The sequence below is a fragment of the Zophobas morio genome, unplaced genomic scaffold (assembly GCF_036711695.1).
Source record: "Zophobas morio isolate AGI-343-1 ecotype UQ-CSIRO unplaced genomic scaffold, CSIRO_AGI_Zmor_V1 ptg000008l, whole genome shotgun sequence".
NCBI classification, from domain to species: domain Eukaryota; kingdom Metazoa; phylum Arthropoda; class Insecta; order Coleoptera; family Tenebrionidae; genus Zophobas; species Zophobas morio.
Window position 1 is genome coordinate 126,399 of NW_026972113.1, and position 24,253 is coordinate 150,651.

The window sequence follows — 24,253 nt, forward strand, 5'->3', positions numbered from 1 at the left end:
TGATTCAAAATTTCGGTAACAGAATTTTGTCTTAAAAGTGCCTACGTTTGCGTGGGTCGCGTTAGTGCTTTGTGCTTGTCATAATTTGATTTCGGTAATCGTTATTTAAGATTACGAGTAAATCGGAATTTTTCTCTACTAACGTTAAATGACAATGGCAGTTCTGTTTTTTCTACTTTCACGTATGATGATAAATTGTTTGTAGTTAAGGAATTAAAACCGCCGGTTCCTGATTTGAGTAAATCGTTAATTGATCCATAAAAAAATTTAAAATAAATCCGTATTTATATTTTATATTTTTTTCATTTTGTTTTTTGTTATAAATCAAATTAGCTTTATTTTATGTTGTATTTGATCTTTTTCGATATGTTTTCTTTAAAGTTTATTTTAATTTTGTTTTTTGTTAGAAGTTATATTTGTTTTTTCTGACCACGCTTCCCTTTCCTTTTGTCCTGTCATTCTCATCCTTTCCTTGCAAGACCTCCTTACACCTTCACGTTGGTTCTTTGTGGACAGTTAAATGAGTTTACAAATTTCTTTATTTGACTAAATAGAAAATATTTAAGTAATTTTGATTTATTTATATTTTAGAGCGTTTTGTGCTTTGCCTCATCAATTTTTCAAGTCATGAGCCGCCCCTGTAGTTGTCACATTGTAGTTGTTCAAATATCAATAAAGATTCTTAACACAAAACAGTATTTTTTTAATTAGTCTTGTCAAGGACCTTGACAAATAAAACACTGGTTATTGACATCGGTTATATTGCGACACCATAGAAAAATAAATACATTGAGATTTATGCAGTTTTGATATACTTAATAGAAATTCCTAGAAAATTCTATACACAGGGTTCGTTTTAAAAATTCTCACTTGCTCTTACGACAATTTTAAACGTAAAGAAAAAGTACCGACTTTCCAGTCAAAAAAGGAAGTGAGAACTTTCAAAACGAATAGAATGTAATATAAACATACAATAATAAAAAACTCAGTCTTTGAGAAGAATCTTTAACACAACATGCAACTTTAACAAAATTACATTTGTATACATCGTAGACAGTGTAGCAATAACGTGGAACCCTCGCTTGACTTCGTTCCACACTTTTGTTACACTTCGTTCACATATATTCTTAAACGAACAACACTGAACATAGGGATAACTCCTGTCAATAATTTTTATGACTTTCGTAACCTAGTCTTCACACGTCTCACCTACAATATCTTAATTCCCTATGCCTACACACAGCCAAAACCATCTCACAGCCTTTTATACTTTCGGGTGACATTGAAGGGTTTTCCATACGTAGGGTACACCAAACAGAAAATCCACTACAATGCGTTTTAGGTTTCGCTAGTTTCGAAATTCTGGGCGCGGTTTCTCATGGTGTTATTCCGGCTAGTAGATGGTGCACTGGCGTCTTGCGAGCTCCTCTTCCAGAAGAACATGTGCGCTCTGAAGTTGTCCGATAGTATCCCGTAGATGATGGGATTGATTATCGTGTTGAAGTATGCGATGATCAACGCACCCATCAAGTGATATGATCGCATGAAGAAATTCGTGTCTTCATTTGGTCTAGTACCGTCTATGTACAACAACACCAAAACGATGATGATGGGGGTCCACATGACTATCACGAAGATAACGTTCAAGAAGAGCACTCTAATGACTTTGATGTGTCTGTTGACTCTCACTTCCTCTTGTTGGGAGAGGGATCCTTGCCTACCGTTAGAACCGTTAGATGTGGTCACAGAAAGTCTGTAAATGTATGTGTATTACCGAGACTATGTAACAACCAGAACGTACCTTCGAGTCCATGGTACGAATATGTCGGAGATGCTCAGCTCCGACTGGCGCCGTCCTTGACGGTTCTTATTGCCGTTGACACCTCTAGGCTCTACGGAACTGACCATGACGCAAGAAGAGGCCCACGTTCCTCGGGTGGATATCATCTTATTGAATATCCTCTGGTATAGCACCAGTTGGGTCAAAATCGGCAGAACGCATGCGACTATTACTATCGGCATGACGTAGAATGTGGAGAGAGGAATGACTGAGGTTTTTGGAAAGATTAAAGTACATATTTTTGTAGAGGAGTCTATACTGATGGTTTGGAACCATAACAAGATAGGAATGAAGAGGACGGAACTTATCAGCCATAAAACTAGACAGATTTGGACGGTGCGACGCACGGTGATGGTGGAACGATACGGGGGCACCACGATGCACTTGTACCGGTCGATGGCGATGAAGGTGACGGTCCAGAGGAGGACGACCGCAGAGACAAACTGAAACAAGAAGAAAATCGTCGTCAGATTTGTTAAATGTAGCACAGTTAAAGTAGTGTCCTAGCTTAACCCAGCAATAAAAACCCAGAAAATTTAGACTTGTTGTGTTCAGATGGTACCAGAATACCTTACGGGTACTTCTAGTGATGGACAGCGCTGCCTTGGCAAGGTTGAATACCTTACGGGTATTTTTTGTGGATCTTGATTACATGGTGAACCCCGACGTAATTAAAACCGTAGATGAACTTCGATGAAAAATCGAGAACTTGGAAACCGTCGGTACTAAAAACCACGAAAAAGTACTCGAACTAAACAAAAAATTTTTCACTTCACCGACCAGAAAATACCGATAGTACCTCTTCGTTGTTCAGCGAACTAGAGGAAATTCGTAACAGGTTAGTATTCCAGTAGAGTATTCACTGAAGCAGCTCCCTGAGCTCGCAATGGTCCCGCTACATAAACTGTGACAGTTCAATTTAATATTACAACAGAAGCATTTGCTACTCTTATTTGGTAATTCGGTCTCAGAGATAAGGAGTTTATTATATCTCAAGACAAATGCTCGTATTTCCCAGCAGCAGCGACATTATTCATATTATTCTCCCCCACGTTCGCAGCTGAGGAAGCAATGACACCCCAATTTGTCCCAGCAGGTAAACAATAACAGGAAGTAAGAATACGAAAAAGTAACAAAAAGTGATGGACTCGCCCTCATTCCTCTCACTTTCAAAAACAAACACCTGGACAAAGGCGGAAAAGTCGTCCACAGCCCATAAATCTGCAGATCTAAAAAAGTTCCAACGTCCTCACTTTAATTGATCGCGTCTTAATATGGTGCTCACGTTTCATGTCCCATTTGAAAAGTAGTCAACAACTTTACAGTCAACAGATTACGGATCGCATGCAAATTCGTCCAATATAGGTCTGAAGGTGCTCGATAAGGCGCATCGTAATCAGCTGGATTGAAGTCGTTTATTTCGAAGACTTCGATGCCGTGGAGTACGGAAGTTCGTTTAATATTAATGAAATCAATCGATTATTCATTACTGCGTACATTCACTTATGAAATTACCTTAATTCTCTCGATGTGGAGTTATTTAGCCGCTGAAATGAGTTTATTTACGTTATGTGCGCCTCTGGTAGTTGCATGTGTAATAAAGTGTCAATATTTACACTTAGTTCACTATAAAATTACCACTTACAAGGTTGTAGTGGGCTATTTATAACCAGCAGGGTGTTTGAAGCTTATCCGAAAGAGGTTTCCGCTCGTTGCGAAATTATCCCCCCATCGTGCGACTACCACGTGACACATTTTTTTGTATTTTGAAACCTTCACTTTGTTTTGTCTGAAAGTGCATCAGCACATTTATTGTCCGAAAGCTCGACTTAAACACATCTTCGACCTCAAAGGTATTTACGCTTACTCGGCAAATTACACCGGAATGTATATTTTGAAAATTTTTGTATATTTTACCACTTCAATTAAAAAAATGTAAAGAAGTCGTTAACGAACAAAGAAAACAAATGGAAAGAAATCTTGCCAGGTTCAGTCGCATCAACACTTCTGTTATAATAGCGTTTTATAAGTCATTATCAGACAACTAAACGAAACAATGTCTGGAGTAAAGGTCACGTCAGAATAAACTAGCATGTGCCGCTTATTTCGCAGTATGCCAACACTACGTGACACTAAATGTGCCGCCTCTTCAAAATTCTGACTATACTACAAGGCATACGCAGGATAATCGTGCTTACCTGGGTATACGGTACGAGTTTGCAGGCGATGTCGCCCAGTACCCACGACGCAGTGGTCCTTGCATACGCAACGACAGGACTCGAACATATCAGGACTAAATCAGCAGTGGAAAGATTTCCGACGAAGTAGTTCGTAACCGACCTCAAGTCCTTAAATCTGAAAAATGAGCAAATGGTAGCTGACATCTGAATGATTTAAGACGTATTTTAATAAAAACAAGGATATTTTTTTCGGTGGGATCGATTCAAGGGAGCGGAGCAATCTGGATGGGACGTGACACGTGCAATTCATACATCATTGGCTGGATGGAGGCTGGAAATAGGTCGGTAGGTGTAGAAGGGGAGGACATATTGGGATATTATTTTCAGGCCTAGGACTGAGAGTTTTATAGGGTCGGTCGTGCAAAGAGCGAAAACATGATCTTATAGACGCGGAATTCGAACCCGGAATGATATTTTTCTACTTTTTTTTTGTCACTACTGGCGAATTAGCACATCCCCTGAAAATTGTCCGTCCAAACGTACTATCCAGTGCAAATTAGCTCTCTTTACCTAGCTGGACGGCATTTCACGCCTCAGTCCTCAAACACCCCACACCGGATTTTTCCATTAATTAAATTCAGAGTGGATTAATTCGTTCTTTGCGCCTTTAAAAAGCGCCAACACAAATTTATTAATGAAGTCGAAGGGAATTTCCTCGCGATCCGTCTCTGTCTTTGACACACATTTGCCCTTGTTATATTTTTCCTACGGGGGATAGATAAATTGATTGTGAAGAGTGCAACGACGTGTCTTGAAACCCCCAATGGGAAAAAACAAATCAATAACGTGACAAGACCTACTTGATTTTGATGTATTGTTGTCGGATCGATCTCTACCCAAGTTGAACCACCAATTAATTGCAGACGTTCTATTTTTAGACGGCTCGTTGTTTTTCCCTCAAATATCTCCGTTTCATTCACAACAAAAGATATTTTTGGAGCGGAAAAGAAAACGGAGGAGCGGAAGCGGCGAACGTGCAAGGAGAAGGATTAGGGTTGGGGCGCACAGAAAGGGGTGTCAGCGACTTTAAGGTGGTTGTGCCACTGAAATGAAATTAGGGCATATTTGGGCCCAAGATGTACATCACCTACATGATTTCAACGACTTACAACTGTTACCTGCTTCATTTTTATTTTTCGACCTATTGTAACAGCATAAACTTAGATAATGGCCATTTTCATGTTTTCTCCAAATTTAATAACCCTTGAGTATGAAAGAATAGGTCTTCCGTTTCCGTCTGTTTTTGTGCATTTTTTTTACATAATTTTTATGCATTCTCAGCAAGAATTTGATGACGTCATCTTAGAATTTTGCGAGGTAAATCTTTTTTGGATTTTATGAAGTAATCGTTAATTCTGTAGAAATGATTTGTTATTTTCTTCCAATTTTTTACTATAGCTGAAAAAATGATACGGAATTTTGTTTTTGAAGGAATTTGCTGTTTTGTTTTAAAAATAATTTGAAGTAACGTTTTACTGTTTTCATTTAAATTTAAAAAGAATATCTAGAATGCGAGCACTTTTAATTAATATTAAAGATGTAGACATCGGCTTCACTGAGAAACCAAAGTATCAATAAAAAATATAAGTAGGTAAGTCATAAAAATGTTTGTGTCTCAAAATAACCTTAAAAGAATTTTAAAGAATCATGAAGTTTTCGGGTGTTTCATTCTTGGAAGAATTTGGAAAAATCTTGAAACACTATGTGTTTACTTTTTGGAAAAAATTTAAACAATCCTGAGGGATTTTGATGTTTGTTTTGGAAAATGTGAAAAAAATCTTGGATATTGTAATTTTGAAAGAATTTGGAAGAATCTTAAGAGACCCAGCTATTTTTTTATATAAGAATTGGGAAGAGTTTGAAAAAATCTTCCGATACCTTGCTGTTTTGCTAATGGAGAAAAAGTTTAAAACTCTTTTTGTCTGATTTGTTTTGTCAATCACCAGTGAATATAAAAATTTATCGAAAGATAAATCGCCTACAGTTCTCGCTGAAGTAGTTCAAAGGTCATCCGTAACCACAATAAGTGTTAGCCAGGCAAAATCCGTCAAGTGTCCACGCTTAAAGCCCTTACGCCCTTAAACGCAAGGTCCATTTTTATTCGGCGCCCGCGGGGGTGGGCTGTTCATAATTTCGCTTTCTCCCTCCATGCGACATTTGGCAACGAGGTCAAGGAACAAATTGTGCGATTTTTCACGCAATAAACAGGATCTTCCTTTGATTAATGTCGAGGAAGTGACCCAGACTTTCGCCCTAAAAATAGATCGATTAAAAACGCGAAGAGCGCGATTATTTATTATGATTCGAATCGGAAAATTTAAATTTTCCGAGCAGTTTAACCCCAACTACCGGCTGTACTGACCCGAATAAAAATGCTCTGCCCCCATTCTCGCAATTAACGTTGCGAATAATCATTTACACATTATTATTATGATTGCTGGAACTTCTCTGTTCTTCGTTTTTTCGGAGATTATGGAATTATTTTTGTAGCGGCTGGCCTACTTTTATGCTAAATAATCCGGAAAGTTGATGAAAATGTGCAAACTGTTTAGAATTTTTAATTTAGGGCTTGGGGCTCGTAGTGGTTTTTATTTTAATCGCGAAATGGGTTGGTAGGGCGAACGCGTGCGGTGTTTGGGACGGTGTTTATTATCGCAGAAAAAGATTAACATAATCTGGGAATTTTATTCATAGGATTTGTTTTTGTACATCTATTTTAAACTGCGAGATATTTTTTCATTTAGATGAGTTGGGATGGATTTATTGTAGTTAGGAAAATGGGGCTCCAGAACAATAAACGGAAAGTGGTGACTCTTTGTTACGCCGATTTATAAAGAACAGTCGTAGAATACTGAGAAGTCGAATTTTCAAAGCCAAAATTTGCTAAGCGAGCAACACGTCCTGACGCAAACAATTCATTCAGAAAATTGAGTTTAATAATTACTGCGATATCTTTAGCCTTTTGATAATTGCAAATACACACTTCGGCGCTTTTCGCTTTATTGCCTTGGAGCTAAAGGCTTAGGACCGGCCCTTGGGGGAACGTCGAAAGTGAGTTAAGCCTTCCCCTGTACACTCAAAGGTGAATATCCTCTTATTTCCGTAATCCACCCACTCCTCGCAAAACTAATTTAAATAACAATCTCCAAAATACGAATACTTTTTCCATTAGCATGCTTCGCACACGTACTTAATTAATTTTCAAAACTCGCAAATAATCGTAATAAATAATAAAACATCCCTGTGATCTTTGACGCGGATTTGTACTGTAGCCAGACATCAAAGGGATAAAGCAAACGAGAACGAAATGCTTTTATTCTAGTTTGGCACTTATAATTTAAACATGGCGTTTCCGAGCCTTTGAACGAAAAACGAAAAAATGACTATTCTGAGGCAACGATTTTCAGTAACAATCCCGACGTGCCGCTAACTCCCTTCTTGATCCAGCGTGTAAATCTTCATCCCTGCTCTGCTTTTTACAAGCCGACAATTAATTAACTGTCTATTAAGCATCCAACGGAGTGAAACCGGCGCTTTGAGTTTGGCAAATGAGTTAATATGGTCGAGATGTTTATAATTAAAAATGAATATTGCACTCGGTGCAGGGGGAGCAATGAACTCGGCTCACCTAGGGCAAGAACGCGATAAACCACCCTTTATTGGTGCAATACCGACATACGACATTCGCTTACCTGACCACAAGGTTAAATATCCGGAATGTGTGCGCTGGATTAAAGTTGGCTTTAGAAGAACTTGAGGTTGGTTTTGTTTTAGTGGAAGCGCAAAATTTAAAAAGTTCGGGCTTATCGTTGGTGGATTGTGATGATAATCCTAATATTAAGTCGGTGGCGAGTTCATGTAATCCCGACTTGAGGGCGTCTACAATGTTTGTCGGTATTTTGTGAGAAAAAAGGATAAAACGGAAAAAGCATATTTTCTATTAAAAAGATAAATAAATGAAAATAAGATCCACTTATCAAATTTTTTAGGTGATGTCATCAACATTTGACAACTTCTTAACAAGTCTTAATTATAGAGCAATTCTTTTACATTGTTGCCAAAATGTTACAGAAGATTTCAACATTTTTTCTTTTTTTGTAGAAGTTTTCAAAAACCAAACCTGGGAAGCCTCAAGAGAAACACCACATTTTTTCTAAATCAAAATTCCCAAAGATTCTTTCAACCGTTGAAAGTTTATCATTATCACTTATTACAAAGTATTTCATTGATTCCACGTTCTAAGACTTTTTGAAAATGTTTTCAAAAAGTAAGGACAAGGTGTTCGAAGCGTTTTCAAATTCTTTCAAAAACAAAACACTCGGAAACTTTAACATTTTTTAAAGGTTATTTTGAGACACAAACATTTTAAGACACCCATTTTTTGTCCATCCTTTAGCTTCTCAGTGACATTGACGACTATATTTTTAATAGGGACTGAGTGTGCTCGCTACGCTCGCAGTCTAGATGTACTTTCTTAAGTTTAAATGAAAACAGTAAAATCTCCAAGGTTTCTTCAAATTCTTTTTAAAACAAAACTTCAAATTCTTTCGAAAACAAAATTCCCCATAATTTTTTCAACCCTAGTTTTAAAAATTAGAAGAAAGTAATAAATCATAAAAAAAAATTCTGACATGATATCATCAAACAGTCGCTGAGAATGCATAACAAATTATGTAAAAAAATGCAGACTTTGCATAAAAATAAACTGAAACGGGAGACTTATTTTTTTAGGGGTTATAAAATTTGGAGAAAACAAGAAATTAGCTGACCCTGTTACAATAAGTCGAATAGTAAAAATGAAGCACGTATTAATTTTTCCGATACAAAAATCACAATTATTGTTGCTGTTATAACGTTATTTTAACAGAAATATTAAAAAAATGGGCCAACAACGTAAAATAGTATATTATTAGCCCAGGTTGCAAAGCCAAGCATTCTGGACCGAGCGCAGATTAGAACCCGAGACGCGCAGCGTCGAGGGCTTTGAAGCGCGAGGTCTAGAAGGGGTTTACAACCGTGGTTAATATACTATTTTTTTCACTAGTAGAAACCATAAGACAATAAACTGAAAAAATAAACGTTAAATTTTTTGACGCAACATGATTTTGTTTTGATTTCTAATCAAACTTAATCTAAATCTTCAACACAAAGAAAACCGTTTACACTTGTCGCTGAATTAATCATTTTATCTTCTACCGTCTACCAACTACCATGCGTATACTCAAGTAATGTTAGTAGCACACATTTATTCATTTTTTAGGAAATAATCACATCAAGTATTGCGTACATAACCTCAATCTTCTTTTTGAACCCGTGGTCGCAAAAGTTGAATTTGCTACCTCTAAATGAGTCGACATTTGCATGCTTCATGGCTGCTAGTGAAAAAGTCATGACTAGTACGTGCCTTTAAATAAACTCAAAAAACTAGAATTAGAAACATTCAGAAATAAACGCACCATTCATACAAAGCACTAAAAATAATGAAAAGGAAATGAGTGGGTTGTTACCTTTGTGGAATAAATATACAGAATTACAATGTAACAATATGAGAAAATCTAATTGCACTTTGTGAAAGTTGTTTATTAAACACTAGGAATTTAGTAAACATTTTTCGTAAATAAAGTTTTATTGATTGAGCTATTCCCAAAATTTAATATTGGTAACATTTAATAAGTTAAAAATGATTATTGGTGATTATTTTGTGCTTTTCCAAATGGGACCGCAGTTTTTCAAGTAAAACGAAAATAACCATTTTAACAATTCATCAGGCGGCAGCAGACATTCTCATTTCAGGAGAAGAATAATGGCACAGAATTTAAAAACGACAGAATAATTTGTGTAGCTAGAACAAATAAATCACGTACTGCGTCGATTTTCTAACATACGTCTGCCTATAATTTATCATTTATTTTATCTTTAGCGGAGCCACAGGGGAGGCTTCGAAAGATTTAGAGGCTGAAAGGTTATCTCCATAACTAAAAATAAATGGGCTTTGTTATCCAGATTCTAATTAATATACTGTTGAACACGTTCTTTTATCTATTAATTGCTAATAATTATTTCTTCGGAGATTTGTTGACATATAAGTAGATCAAATACGAACATTTGCTAGTTTCCAATTATGGTATATTCTATTATAGTCTCTTTCGCATTTTAATAATACAGCTGTACAGTGCTTTCACCCCGAAAAAACTGTACAGCTCGTGTGGTCACTTTGTAAATTTCCAAGTAAAAAACGAAAGCTCCTCTAATTAAATTTCCATGTGAGAGCTTGCACGAGCTGCCAGCATCAGCAGCACTATTTCCCTCTCCACGAGATCAACGACCTCTTGTTACCTAGACCATTTTGAGCCCCGGAGATCCTTTGATGCAACAATCAATAGCGTACTTTTCGCGGGTAATTGTTCCCAGGATCTAGCATTGTTGTTTACCCGGCGCATCCACCATACCTGAAAATGCTGGCCAGCACGGAAGCGTTCCCGACGATTCCTATGACGAATAGCGAGAGGAGTAGGGCCAGCTCCAGAGATAGAGACTTATCATCACGACCATTAAGCTGAGTAAAATAAGTGAAGAAATAGCGATCGCCCCACATGCTCGCATTGTCCTTGACGTTGACGTAGGAGGAGTTCCAGGAGTCCGGTTCTTCCATAGGCGATAAATTCCACCGGAGAAGATCTAACACAGCGACCATATCTGGAATGAGAGATATGAGGTTGTTTATGATGCGGCATATGGAAGGCTATCGACAACAACAATTCGTTTCAATTAAGCTAATCAGGATGGGTTCGTTGTAATCGGGTTTATTGGGAGTGATGGGATGGCGTGGATGGTGGAGATGATTGTAGATTAATTCTGGCTTTTTTATCGCTGCGGCGACAGTTTGAACCTGCTGAATATTCAGCAACATAGCGCAAATCAAATCGGGTTATCTTATCAAAGGAACTGGTTGAAGTAGGTGTGTGTGAACGAGGTGGCGCGATTAAAAGGAACTAAGTAGCCACTGTTTATAAAGCGGATTCTAATTTTAGTGGAGGAGGATACGTATTGGAATGTTTTTTACTTCTGGAGCTTAAGCAGGGTTTCCGTCTGTCTGTCGTCTGTCTGTCAGTTGGCGATCTTATTAGACAAACAAATCCTGAAACTATTGGACTGGTTGTTATGAACTTTTAGATCTAATTTAAGAATGTCGTGTAATTAAAATTTGTCTCAGCTCCCCCCACATACAGATTGCTAATTAGAACTCATTTGGTCATACCCTCCAAAAACCGATGACGTCACTTCAAAAGTTATAGTTGTTAAATTATTTGGGTTTTAGTGATGTTTCTGTTTTATAACTCCTCTTTAAAATAATTATAAATTAGGACGAAATTTTAATAACAATTTCTGGTCAAATAAATTTGTTTTAGAAGTAATCCTAACGTGCATAGGAAACTTAGTAGGTAATGAAAACGGATTATAGAGTCGCAAGTTACTTGAACAGTCTGATCATGTTGGTCAAACTAGCTTAATATGGTAAAGACTGTTATGAAGAAATAAACTGATTAATGACGAATGTGGAAACTTGACAAATTATCAAAAGTTGCTATAATGTTTAAGTATATAAAAATATCTCTTGAAACTAAGACCTGTCAATCTGAATTTCAATGAATACCAAAAACTTCCAAAATGTACAAATATAAACTTAATAAATTCTACCATGCTGCCTACAAGAACGTAAAAATAAAGAATAAGCTACTTAAAAAAAAATAAGAAAGTAACATCAGAAACAACGTATTATTATACTGATTACAAGCGCTGCAAGTGGAATAATTTAAAATGTGTTTACTTAGTATATAATTTGTTGCAAGTTCTTCATTGTGCAAAGTCGGGCCTTTAATGAAACATCTCTCGAGACCTATAGTAGCTCTTACACCACTTATACATTCCACAAACGAGCAAGCTTCAATTATGAGTAGTGCAGCCAAGATTCTGTCTAACCCTTTGTACATTATCAGATAAGTGGTTTACTGAAAATTACGACTCCAACCGAACAGAAGCGTCGTATCGTGCACAAGTGCACTTACATAATTTTGAAGCACAATATCTGCCCTTCTTTTCATTAAAACCAGTAATTTCGTAGATCGCGTGTTTAATAAAATCACTAACAGACAGTCAAACGGAAGACAGATGACAGATACGCGGAAACGGGAAACTGACATTCTCGCATTGTACAAACCTCTGGGGAAGTAAAAATTAACTATCCAGGCAGCCAGTAATAATATTTACGGCGTTGCCTCTGGCATGTGTATCATTATTTACTCAATCTGCAGTTTACCTGTCGACAAGCCATGAGTATATTCAACCTAGATAAGTCAAAATAAAGGTGAAAAAATTGAAAAATGAGTTTTAATCGAGTAGTCGTGCGAGCGGAGAAAATTGAAAAAAAAACCCATTCTGTATATGAAGACGTCAAATTTTATTACCCATGACTATGACATCCTGTACGAAGTGGTGCAAATATTTACTCCTCGTCAGAGAGCGTGGTGGTTAGAAATAGCAAACGCGAATGCGTCATCATTGTTTCAATTACAAGCTAATAACTCCACTCCTCAAGATAGATCTCCGCGTTTTAGCTTCATCAATCACCAAACCACTAATTCCGCTTGTCTTGCTCGAAATAAATAAAAATTAATCAAAGTTTTAAACGAGGAGAGTTCGAAAACTGCCCCACTCTAATAATCGTAAACTGAGGTAGAACAATAAGGAAGGCGAATAAAAATCAGGCGAGTTTTTATTTCTTAAGGGGATTAAACTGAACGCCCTCGCAATGATAATTTCAAGGTTTCACTTTAATATCCACAATTCTCTTTTATTTTCGAGCGGTTGTTAAAATCGATGGTTATGGGTAGCTGGTTTACTTTTGTGTGGTTTTTACTTTTTATTACCCAAGCTGTTAAACGCACTCGCACAGGTGAGTTTCGTTTTGGTTTTATAGCTCGGGGTATTTTAGGAATGACGAAAGGATGAGGTCGATGAGAGAGCCTCTGTAAAAATGAATAATCGTTAGTAGTTTTCGCAGCGGGGTTTGAAGTGATTTCATTCGTTTCATAAACTGTTTACTGGAGAGAAGTTTCAAAGTTGTCGAATTATTGAATTTTTTGCTGGTTTGTTTTGAATAATGAACACGAATGTCCTTAATAGGAAGAAAAAATAATGTGGTAAATACATAAATAGTTAAAACAATGTATAATTAAATTTACATTAAAATAGGTAGTAATAGAGTGAGTATGACACTTTTTGAGTTATAAAAACATTCTAACCTATAATTGTTACCAATTACCGTCTAAAAACCCAAAAACGGGTCATCTTTCACTAATTTCCTCTTCAAATTTGAATTTAAAGCTGCAACATCAATTATTATTTAAAACATCCACGAACTTGAACCATACCTTTGAAGAATTGTTAAAATTTAGTTGAAGACCCTTTTTAAAATGGAATCACGAATGAATTAGATATGAAAAGAATGAATAAGTTGTAGAATATTGTTCCTACTCATGTTGAAGTCGCTTTTAAACCGAAAAATTTTCTAGTTCCTTTATGTTTTGCCTTTTTTTTCTAATATATGCAATCATCTGTTCACAACAAAAATTTAAAACATGTTCAAAATGGTAATTTTTGTAGGAAAATATGGATTTTGCAGTGAAGCTTCACTTCTCGGTATGACAACGAATGAAGCATTCATCACTTGATTAAACCCCACCCATACCTCCCCGACCTCAACAATGATCAAGTTTTCATTCGTTGTCAAACCGAGAGGCGGAACGTAATTACAAAATCCATATATTCCCACAAAAGTTTACCATTTTAAACATGTTTTAAGTTGCTTGTTGTAAAATGATTACTACGTATTAAAGAAAAAGCAAAATATAAGCCCCGCCCACCCACCCTGTCTAAATTGTGATGATTTTTATATTCGTCGTGAGCCAAGAGGGCTCAGATTAATTGCAAAATCCTTATTTTTTTATTATTATTCTTTGAACGACACGATACTCAAAAACATTTCTTCTAAGATTTAGAGAAGATAGAGTTTTTGGTTATATAAACTTTTTGGACATTCTAGCTACAGTAGGCTCTGTAAACTCTTTAGACCCTACACGATTTGAGTTCTCTACATTCTCTGAGCTATCTATGGTTTCTGATCCTATGTTCTCTATGCTCTGGAAACCCTTTAAACTCAGTACTCTAAATTCTTTTTAGATTTTCAAATTTCTAAATTGTCTCGACCTTCTAGATTTTCTCTAAGATCTCTAGAATCTAGAGTTACCAGATTTTCTGGGTTCTCCAACTTACTGTCAACTCTTCAAAATCTTTCGACTCTGAGTGATTTAAATTTTCTAGATACTTTAGATTCTCCCTGCTTTGGAAATCCTCCAAACTCCGTAGATTTTCTAAAGTCTTCATTTTTCTAAGATTTCTAGAATCTAGACTTTTTAGTTTTATAGATTTTTTACAGTTGGCTCTCTACCTCTTTAGACCCTACACGATTTAAGTTCTCTACATTCTCTAAGCTGTTTATAGCTTCTAGATTCTCTATATTCTCTATGCTGTGAAGACCCTCTAAACTCCGTACTCTGAATTCTCTTTAGATTTTGAAATCCGTAAATTGTTCGTTGATCCTCTAGATTATCTAAAGTCCCCATTTTCTCTGAGATATCTAGAATCATCATCTTTTAAAAAAAATCTCCGATATGATGTTCATTACTTGGAGGATAAGTTACTGAATTAGTTAGTTAAGCACTTGAAAAAGTCACAGAAGTCTCTAGATTACTACAACTTCTCTAGGAATGAGTTAGGTAGGTAGGTGTTTGTGTAAAGTAAACATTTTTCAACTTAACGGGCAATTTGTCCAGCAACATGAATCGTATGAGAGTATTAAAGCAACATTTAAAAGTAGAAAGACACCATTTTCTAGTCAAAGAATTCTTTATTTCTCATTTTCTTCTTAATTAAGAAGGGTATCTTATAAAGCTCAAAATCATTAAAAATGCAGGTGCAACGGTTTCGATTTAGGTAAAATAATTAAAACTATTATTAAGTTGAAATTAAAAAAAAAGACTCCTAAAGGTTGTTTATTGCAGGATTTAACATCAAAATTGTAAAAAATTGGTCTAAAGAGTTTAGACAGTACTTCCCTCGCTGTCGGAAACTTGACGACTGCATGCCTATTGTGTTTTTTTTTTCTCATTACATTTTTGTAGTGGGAATTTAAAAAAAAATTGTGATGACGTCATCAACATTTTTGCAAGGACACGTATATCAGTTGGGATAGATGTAGTGTAATACTAAGAATAAAATTATTGTATTCCCAAATTTTCTGGAAAATGAATCGGGTCGTTTTGAATATTGATTTCTTATAATCAATAAAATAACGAAACAATTTACTCACGTATATGGCGCCGGTGTGTAATATCTAGAGAGCGGATTTCTGTCGGGCTAGGCAAGGCCAAACTCGGTACGGCTCGTACGGGATGCGAATTCATTGCGGTTGCGGACTGCACTTCGTTTATTTGAGATTAGAATAACGCTGTTTCGTTGCACTCTGCTGTTAATTCCCGTTCTCATTTACTTAGCCGTTTGATTAATAAATCGTTAATTATATTTATGGAATTAGTACCGATTAAATTCAGTGATTATCTATCACCCGGCGATCCAGCACGTCCCCCCCTATAATCGTGACGTAGCCCGACAGAAATCCGCTGTCTAGTAATACGAGGGGCAACTGAAAATCGTTTATGTATAAACATTCTTAATTTAAGATGACAAGCGTAACAGCATACGTGAGAGTCAAACAGAGAAACTGTAAACAAAACGACCATCGGTTTTATTGCTTCGACTTCCGCTTATTATATAAAACATTGGGTTTTATTTTAATTCTTGACGGTGAAATTCACAATTGGTTGATTATAAACATGTCTATTCCACATTCGCGGAACCAAGTGAGCGCATAAAACAAATGCAGGTCTGTAATGTTAAAGTCGATGTAAATAAGCGTGCTACCCTTATGTTTCAACAGAGTTTTTCCTTTAACAAATTTTGTGTCTACCAAATTAGGTTGGTTGGGGTGTAATACTAATAATAAGTGTTGCCTTTAATTTAATCAATAAAATAAATTGACTTCATTAATTTTTTTGAACCACCTCTTAAGAAAATCTAAAAAATATGAATGGAATGATAAATCAAACGTACAAACTCATCATAGTTTTTGCATTTTAGATAGGATTTATTCAGCAAAATTTAAGGGTGACGTCATCAATTTTTTTAGGAGGGATGAACAAATACATTTTGAACAAAAGTTTACCATGCTTATAATAACTTTAAAATATTCCCAAGATTTCAAAGCATTCGGTTTTGTAATTCCTGATTAAATCGATAAAATAAATTCACGCATTCATTAATTTTTTTGAGTCACCCTGCATATGCAAATCGAAAAAATTTGAATGGAATGATAAATCACAAGAAGAGACTCACCATATTTTGTACATTTTAGATAGGATTTATTCAGCAAAATTTTGTGGTGACGTCATAAATTTTTTAGGGGGGACGACCAAATACATTTTGATCAAAAATTTACCATGCTTATGATAATTTTAAAATATCTTCAAGATTTCGAAGCATTCGGTTTTGTAGTTCCTGAGTAAATCAGTAAAATAAATTTACGCTTTCATTTATTTTCTTGAATCACCCTGTATATGCAAATCCAAAAAATATGAATGGAGTGATAGATCACAAGTACAGACTGATCATATTTTGTACATTTTAGATATGATTTATTCGGCAAATTTTCGAGCTGACGTCATCAATTTTTTGGAGGGGATAAGCAAATATATTTTGACTAAACATTTATTATGCTCTTTATAACCTTAAAACATCTGCAAGATTTCAAAGCATTCGGTTTTGTAGTTTCTGAGTAAATCAGTAAAATAAATTTACGCATTCATTAATTTTTTTGAGTCACCCTGTATATGCAAATCCAAAAAATATGAAAGGAGTGATAAATTACAAGTACAGACTCATCATATTTTTACAGTTTAGATAGGATTTATTCGGCAAACTTTCGAGCTGACGTCATCAATTTTTTGGAGGGGATAAGCAAATATATTTTGACTAAACATTTATTATGCTCTTTATAACCTTAAAACATCTGCAAGATTTCAAAGCATTCGGTTTTGTAGTTCCTGAGTAAATCAATAAAATAAATTTACGCATTCATTAATTTTTTTGAGTCACCCTGTATATGCAAATCCAAAAAATATGAATGGAGTGATAGATCACAAGTACAGACTCATCATGTTTTGTACATTTTAGATATGATTTATTTCACAAACTTTTGAGCTGACGTCATCAAGTTTTTGGAGGGGATAAGCAAATATTTTTTGACTAAAGATTTATGATGCTCTTTATAGCCTTAAAACATCTGCAACATTTCAAAGCATTCTGGTTAGCAGATTAAAAATTAAATTTCAAAATGTTGTTTTATAATTTTGATTTTTTTTCCAAAAAGCTGGACGTTTCGGCTGAAAAGTCGATTCGGAGTTGTAAACTACATGTGTAGGACTATGTTATTTTATACAATTGAAAACCCATTTACTATGTACAATTTTGAAGTGACGTCATCGCATTAGTGGTGGGGATGATTAGACAAATTTTGGTTAGCGTTTCACCATCTACATGATATTCTTAATATAAGTACAAAATTTCACAACAATCGGTTGAGTACTTTCGGAGATTATCTGTCTAATAAAAATCCGGGACGGCAGACGGACAGACGGACAGACGGACAGATGGACAGACGGACAGACGGACGGACCGACGGACGGACAGACGGACGGACAGACGGACGGACAGACGGACGGACAGACGGACGGACAGACGGACAGACAGACGGAAATAGGAGACCTATTTCTTCGTCTTCTAGGGGCCATGAAAGATCGAGAAAACGTAAAAGTAGAGAGTCGGCCGACGGACTCGATTACAATACTTCGTTTGCTTACGCTCGGGAAGTAAAAATGAAAGAACACGGTGGGCGGGGTTAAGTTTAACTTTTTTCCACAATCTTTTATTTACAGACAGTAACCCCGCCCGCCCACCCTCTATTTTATTAGAATCTATTTTATTAGCGTAATTTGTCAAAATTAGGCTTTTTTAAAATCAAATTTTATGGGTATAATTTTTCAGAAAAGCAGTATTTGTTGGGCTGTATTTCAGAAGCGAGGGAAGTTCTGTCGAAATAGCCTTCGACCAATTTTTTAGCCTATACATTGTAAATTGACAAATGTAAACAATGTCTAGAAAAAGATTTCTATGAATATTTTAGTTGCCAATAATACATTGATAAATTAAAGATTTAAATTGTGACGTCGCGAATCGTGACGTCACGACATATTCAAACAAAGGAATAGCTTCCCGAACATTCCCGAACGTGTTGTTGCGTCAGCCAACCAGTATTTAACAATTTTTTTAGCCTGTACATTGTAAATTAACAAATATAAACAAACAATGTCTAAAAAGATTTATATAAACATTTTAGTTGTTATTTACATATTGATAAATTAAAGATTCATATTGTGACGTCGCGAATCGTGACGTCACGACGTATTCAGACAAAGGAATAGCTTCCCGAACATTCGCGAACGTCTTGTTGCGTCAGCCAACCGGTAATTAACCAATTTTTTAGCCTGTACATTGTAAATTAACAAATATAAACAAACAATGTCTAAAAAGATTTATATAAACATTTTAGTTGCTAATAATACATTAGTAAATCAAAAATTCATATTGTGACGTGGCTAATCGTGACGTCACGACGTATTCAAACAAAGGAATAGCTTCTCGAACATTCGCGAACGTGTTGTTGCGTCAGCCAACCGGTATTCAACCAATTTTTTAGCCTGTACCATTGTAAATTAACAAATATAAACAAACAATGTTTAAAAAGATTTATATAAACATTTCAGTTGCCAATAATACATTGATAAATTAAAGATTTAAATTGTGACGTCGGGAATCGTGACGTCACGACATATTCAAACAAAGGAATAGCTTCTCGAACATTCCCGAACGTGTTGTTGCGTCAGCCAACCAGTATTTAACAATTTTTTTAGCCTGTACATTGTAAATTAACAAATATAAATAAACAATGCCTAAAAAGATTTATGTAAACATTTTAGTTGCCAATAATACATTGATAAATTAAAGATTTAAATTGTGACGTCGGGAATCGTGACGTCACGACATATTCAAACAAAGGAATAGCTTCTCGAACATTCCCGAACGTGTTGTTGCGTTAGCCAATCAGTATTTAACAATTTTTTTAGCCTGTACATTGTAAATTAACAAATATAAACAAACAATGTTTAAAAAGATTTATATAAACATTTCAGTTGCCAATAATACATTGATAAATTAAAGATTCATATTGTGACGTCGCGAATCGTGACGTCACGACGTATTCAGACAAAGGAATAGCTTCCCGAACATTCGCGAACGTCTTGTTGCGTCAGCCAACCGGTATATATACAGGTCGGCGGCCACTTTTGGGCAGTCTGAGTTGAACGTTCACCACGTGAAGACGTCTGTTCCGAATAAGGAAAGTAAGGAAACAATTTCGCAACTAAGTGGCGAATTTATTTATTTATTTATTTTTAAAATTATTCGTTGTGTATAATAACACATGGTGATAAATGACAGATTTACAATTATTAATGAAATCAACTCGTGCAAACACTGCTAAGAAACTATCATGACACAATTAAATAATATTTAAACAATTCAATTTGTTTAAACATTGTTGAATTGCAATTTTCCGGGCAAAGTATGAAAAATAATTTTAGTAATCTCATGGTGACACACCATGACGTCACTGTCACGTGACCACTTGAGCAAAGGCACGGTCTTCGGTCCGTTGTGTTCAGTTTTGATTTCGATCTGGTGGCAGCAACGTCGGAGCATTCGGAGCCCCGTTCTGGCGTAAAACTACCACGTTTTCGCGAATTTCTAATTCATTGATAATAAATATTAATGAAAATGTTCTGCATTAGCTCTGTGAACACGAAACAAAGTGTGCATTTTTCCAAAAATTCCCAAAAACGGAGTAAATACGGTTGTAGTTTTAATTTATATATACTGTTTAAATATGATAAGTATTAATTAATATAATTAAAGCCGTTTTCCTACAAACGTGAACATATCAAAAACGTGCAATGTTCCGGTCAAAATATGAAAAATAATGTTTGCAATCTCATCGTGATGTTTGATGACATCACTGTCACGAGAGCCACCTGAACAAATATTGCGGTTTTCGGTTAGTTTTGATTTCGGTCTGGTGGCAGCAACATCTGAGCATTCGGAGCTCCGTTTTCGCTTAAAAGTAGCCCGTGTTCGCGAATTTCTAATTTATTGTTTTTCTCATGGCAAGACGCACTCCAGACCTCCTCGTATTGTTTGGTTCTTGCTGGGCAACAACAACGAGCGAGCATAGTCATCGCTCTTTGGTGGCAAACGTGGAGAAATTTGTATATTGTAACTTTTGTAATTGAACCATTTTGTACTGTATATTGTATGTGTTACTAACTTAACTTGGGTCTTGCCAATTTAGCTCCAGTGGTGCAAATGCTTTGTTTTCACGGTGCATTTGCTTGGGTTTTAATTTTGCAACAGTGCATTCTTTGGTTCCGAGACTGAATTCTCCATGTCGTCAGACGCTCTGGCCTGGGGGGTTCTGTTGGCCCTTAGACGCTGGGTCATCATCCTAAAAGGATGAGGTTCATCATCCGAAAAGGATGAGGTCAGTCGGCCCTGTATCTATGCGGCTGCATTCTCCCTTGGTCGTGTGAGCGCTGCGACCTATAGATTTCGTTTCGAGTTCCATCGGTGTGCTTGCTTGGGTTTTCATTTTGCAACAGCGCATCCTTTGGCTCCGGGTCGGAATTCTCCATGTCGTCAGAAGCTCTTGGTCTGGGGGGGTTCTATTGGCCCTTAGACGCTGGGTCGCATCATTCTTTAAGGATGAGGTCAGACGGCCTTGGATCTATGCGGCTGCGTTCCTCTCTTGGGCGAACGAGCACTGCGACCAATAGATTTCGTTCCGAGTTCCATCGGTGTGCTTGCTTGGGTTTTCATTTTGCAACATTCTCAATTTTTGGTGCAATTTCTTCCGGTGATGAATTGGGTACTAACTTTGCATTTGTTTTGTATCTAAATTGTATCTGTATTTGTAGTGTATTCTGTATTGTAGTTAGATTGTAGGTACCTGTATTGTATTTCTTTTGTATTGTACTGTATAACGTTCTATCCCTCATTAACAAATCCTAGCCCTCTCCTTTCCTAGCGAGATCTGCTCCAGACCTTCCCGTGGTTCTTGCTGAGCATCAACTATCGAGAACAGAAAATTCAAATTCAAAACCAGCAAAGTTTCACAAAAATCTTGAAAATCGCTCGTTGGTGGCCAACGTGGAGCAAAAGAGACTTTTGTAACTCGACTAACTTTGTTAACTTTGTATTCTTAAGGAAACAAAAATGTATTACATTTAATTTATTATTTATAAGGACAAATGTGAAGACAAGTTGTTAACAAATTTTTCCTTCATTTTTCTTTTTTTCCTCGGCAACTTCTACCTTTAATAGGAGTCGTTTCTTTGATAAGCGTCATCACTAAATCAGCAATGTTAGTGTTTTGTAACATTGCGTTGGCACTATTGATAAAAGATCTATGCTGCGATGTATCGGTGAAGTTGGTGGGCCAAAGCTATACATTTTCGCGATATAATTAAATAAAATTTAAACGTAATTAATATAATTCATAATGTTTAAATATGATAACTATTAATATGTGATAATTAAACTGAAAACCATTTTCCTAAGAACACGAGGTTAGCAAAAACAAATTAGTTTGTTTAAACGTTGTTAAATTAACCCCGAAAATGTACAATTTCTGAGCGAAAATATGAAAAATAATTTTTGCAATCTCATCGTGACGTACGATGACGTCACTGTCACGTGACCTACCTGATAAAAGGTCACATTTTTCGGTCCTCTGTGTTTAGTTTTGATTCCGGTCTGGTAGCAACAACATTGGAGCTCCGTTTTGGCTTAAAAGTAGGGCTCTTTTCACGAATTTCTAATTTATTATTAATAAATATTAGTGAAAATGTGTTGTATTAGTAGTGTAAACACGAACGAAATGGATATTTTTCCGAAAAGGACCGAAAACAGGGTAAGTACGACCTCAGTTTTAATTTATCGGATTCCGTGATTCGTTCACTCGACAATGTTTAAATTTTGGGAAAATTTTCGAAACGATTGAAGTTGGTTGATCAAAGCTATACATTTGCACGATATTCATTTATAAATTTTAAACATAATTAATATCACTTATAATGTTTAAATATGATAAGCATAAATAAATATGATAATTAAATCGAAACTCGTTGTCCTACAAGTCCGAAATTATTAAAAACAAATCAATTTGTTTAAAAATTGTTAAATTATCCCCGAAAATATGCATTTTCCCGGCCAAAATATGAAAAATAATTCTTGCAATCTCATCGTGACGTACGATGACGTCACTGTCACCTGAGCTAGCTGTCCGAAGGTCACGTGTCGCGGTTCTTTGTGTTCACTATTAATTTCTGTTGGATGGCGGCAAGATTATCGCGTCGTTTTGGCGTAAAAGTGCGGCGTTTTAACGAATTTCTACTTTATTATTAATAACTATTGCGGAAAATATGTCAAAATTTGTCCGAAAAGTGAAGAAGGGGAAATTGGAAAATTTTCAGGAAATGCGAATTTTTGAAAATTTCTAAAAATCTCGATATTTCAACGGCCGATTCCGTAAAAACGGTTGCAGTTATCAAAGAAACGAGGCCGGAAGTGAGTTCTAGAACTCGACATCTACAAGAAAATATGTTTAGTTAAGTTTCGAAAATGTCAAAATTTGGCCGAAAAGTGAAGAAGGGGGGACCATTGGAAAATTTTCACTTCAAAAAAAGTTGTCTAAAAATTGCGAAAAAATTCAGGGACGTAGATCTCGACAAGCTGATTCCAAAAATATAGCGTGTTGATGGTCACGGAGAAACATTTTCGTAAGAATCGGTAGGAAATGCGAATTTTTTGAAAATTTCTAAAAATCTCGATATTTCAACGGCCGATTCCGTAAAAACGGTTGCAGTTATCAAAGAAACGAGGCCGGAAGTGAGTTCTAGAGCTCGACATCTACAAGAAAATATGTTTAGTTAAGTTTCGAAAATGTCAAAATTTGGCCGAAAAGTGAAGAAGGGGGGACCATTGGAAAATTTTCACTTCAAAAAAAGTTGTCTAAAAATTGCGAAAAAATTCAGGGACGTAGATCTCGACAAGCTGATTCCAAAAATATAGCGTGTTGATGGTCACGGAGAAACATTTTCGTAAGAATCGGTAGGAAATGCGAATTTTTGAAAATTTCTAAAAATCTCGATATTTCAACGGCCGATTCCGGAAAAAAGGTTGCAGTTATCAAAGAAACGATTCCGGAAATGAGTTCTAGAGCTCGAAATCTACAAGAAAATATGTTTAGTTAAGTTTCGAAAATGTCAAAATTTGGCCGAAAAGTGAAGAAGGGGGGACCATTGGAAAATTTTCACTTAAAAAAAAAGTTGTCTAAAAATTGCGAAAAAATTCAGGAACGTAGATCTCGACAAGCTGATTCCAAAAATATAGCGTGTTGATGGTCACGGAGGAACATTTTCGGAAGAATCGGCAGGAAATGCGAATTTTTGAAAATTTCTAAAAATCTCGATATTTCAACGGCCGATTCCGGAAAAACGGTTGCAGTTATCAAAGAAACGATTCCGGAAATGAGTTCTAGAGCTCGAAATCCACAAGAAAATGTGTTTAGTTAAGTTTTGAAAATGTCAAAATTTGGCCGAAAAGTGAAGAAGGGGGGACCATTGGAAAATTTTCACTTAAAAAAATTGGTCTAAAGAGTTTAGACAGTTCTTCCCTTGCTGTCGGAAACGTGACGACTGCATGCCTATTATGTTTTTTTTTCGCAGTGGATTTCAAAGAATTCGGTTTTGTAGTTCCTGAGTAAATCAATAAAATAAATTTACGCATTCATTAATTTTTTTGAGTCACCCTGTATATGCAAATCCAAAAA

The 24,253-nt window shown here is 35.9% G+C and overlaps 1 protein-coding gene across 1 annotated transcript in view; it reads right to left on the reverse strand.

Annotated features, from left to right (window-relative positions):
• Positions 1–762: 762 nt before the first annotated feature.
• The window catches only part of LOC135124925 (neuropeptide Y receptor type 2-like), a 29,858-nt gene continuing 6,367 nt past the window's right edge, over positions 763–24,253 (reverse strand). The window contains exons 2-5 of the mRNA XM_064050144.1: positions 10,530–10,776; positions 4,039–4,195; positions 1,802–2,283; positions 763–1,753 (exon numbers count right to left, since the gene is read on the reverse strand). Coding sequence (XP_063906214.1) covers positions 1,339–1,753; positions 1,802–2,283; positions 4,039–4,195; positions 10,530–10,774 — 1,299 coding nt within the window. The 5' untranslated portion in view covers positions 10,775–10,776 and the 3' untranslated portion in view covers positions 763–1,338. The remainder of the gene's footprint in view (positions 1,754–1,801; positions 2,284–4,038; positions 4,196–10,529; positions 10,777–24,253) is intronic.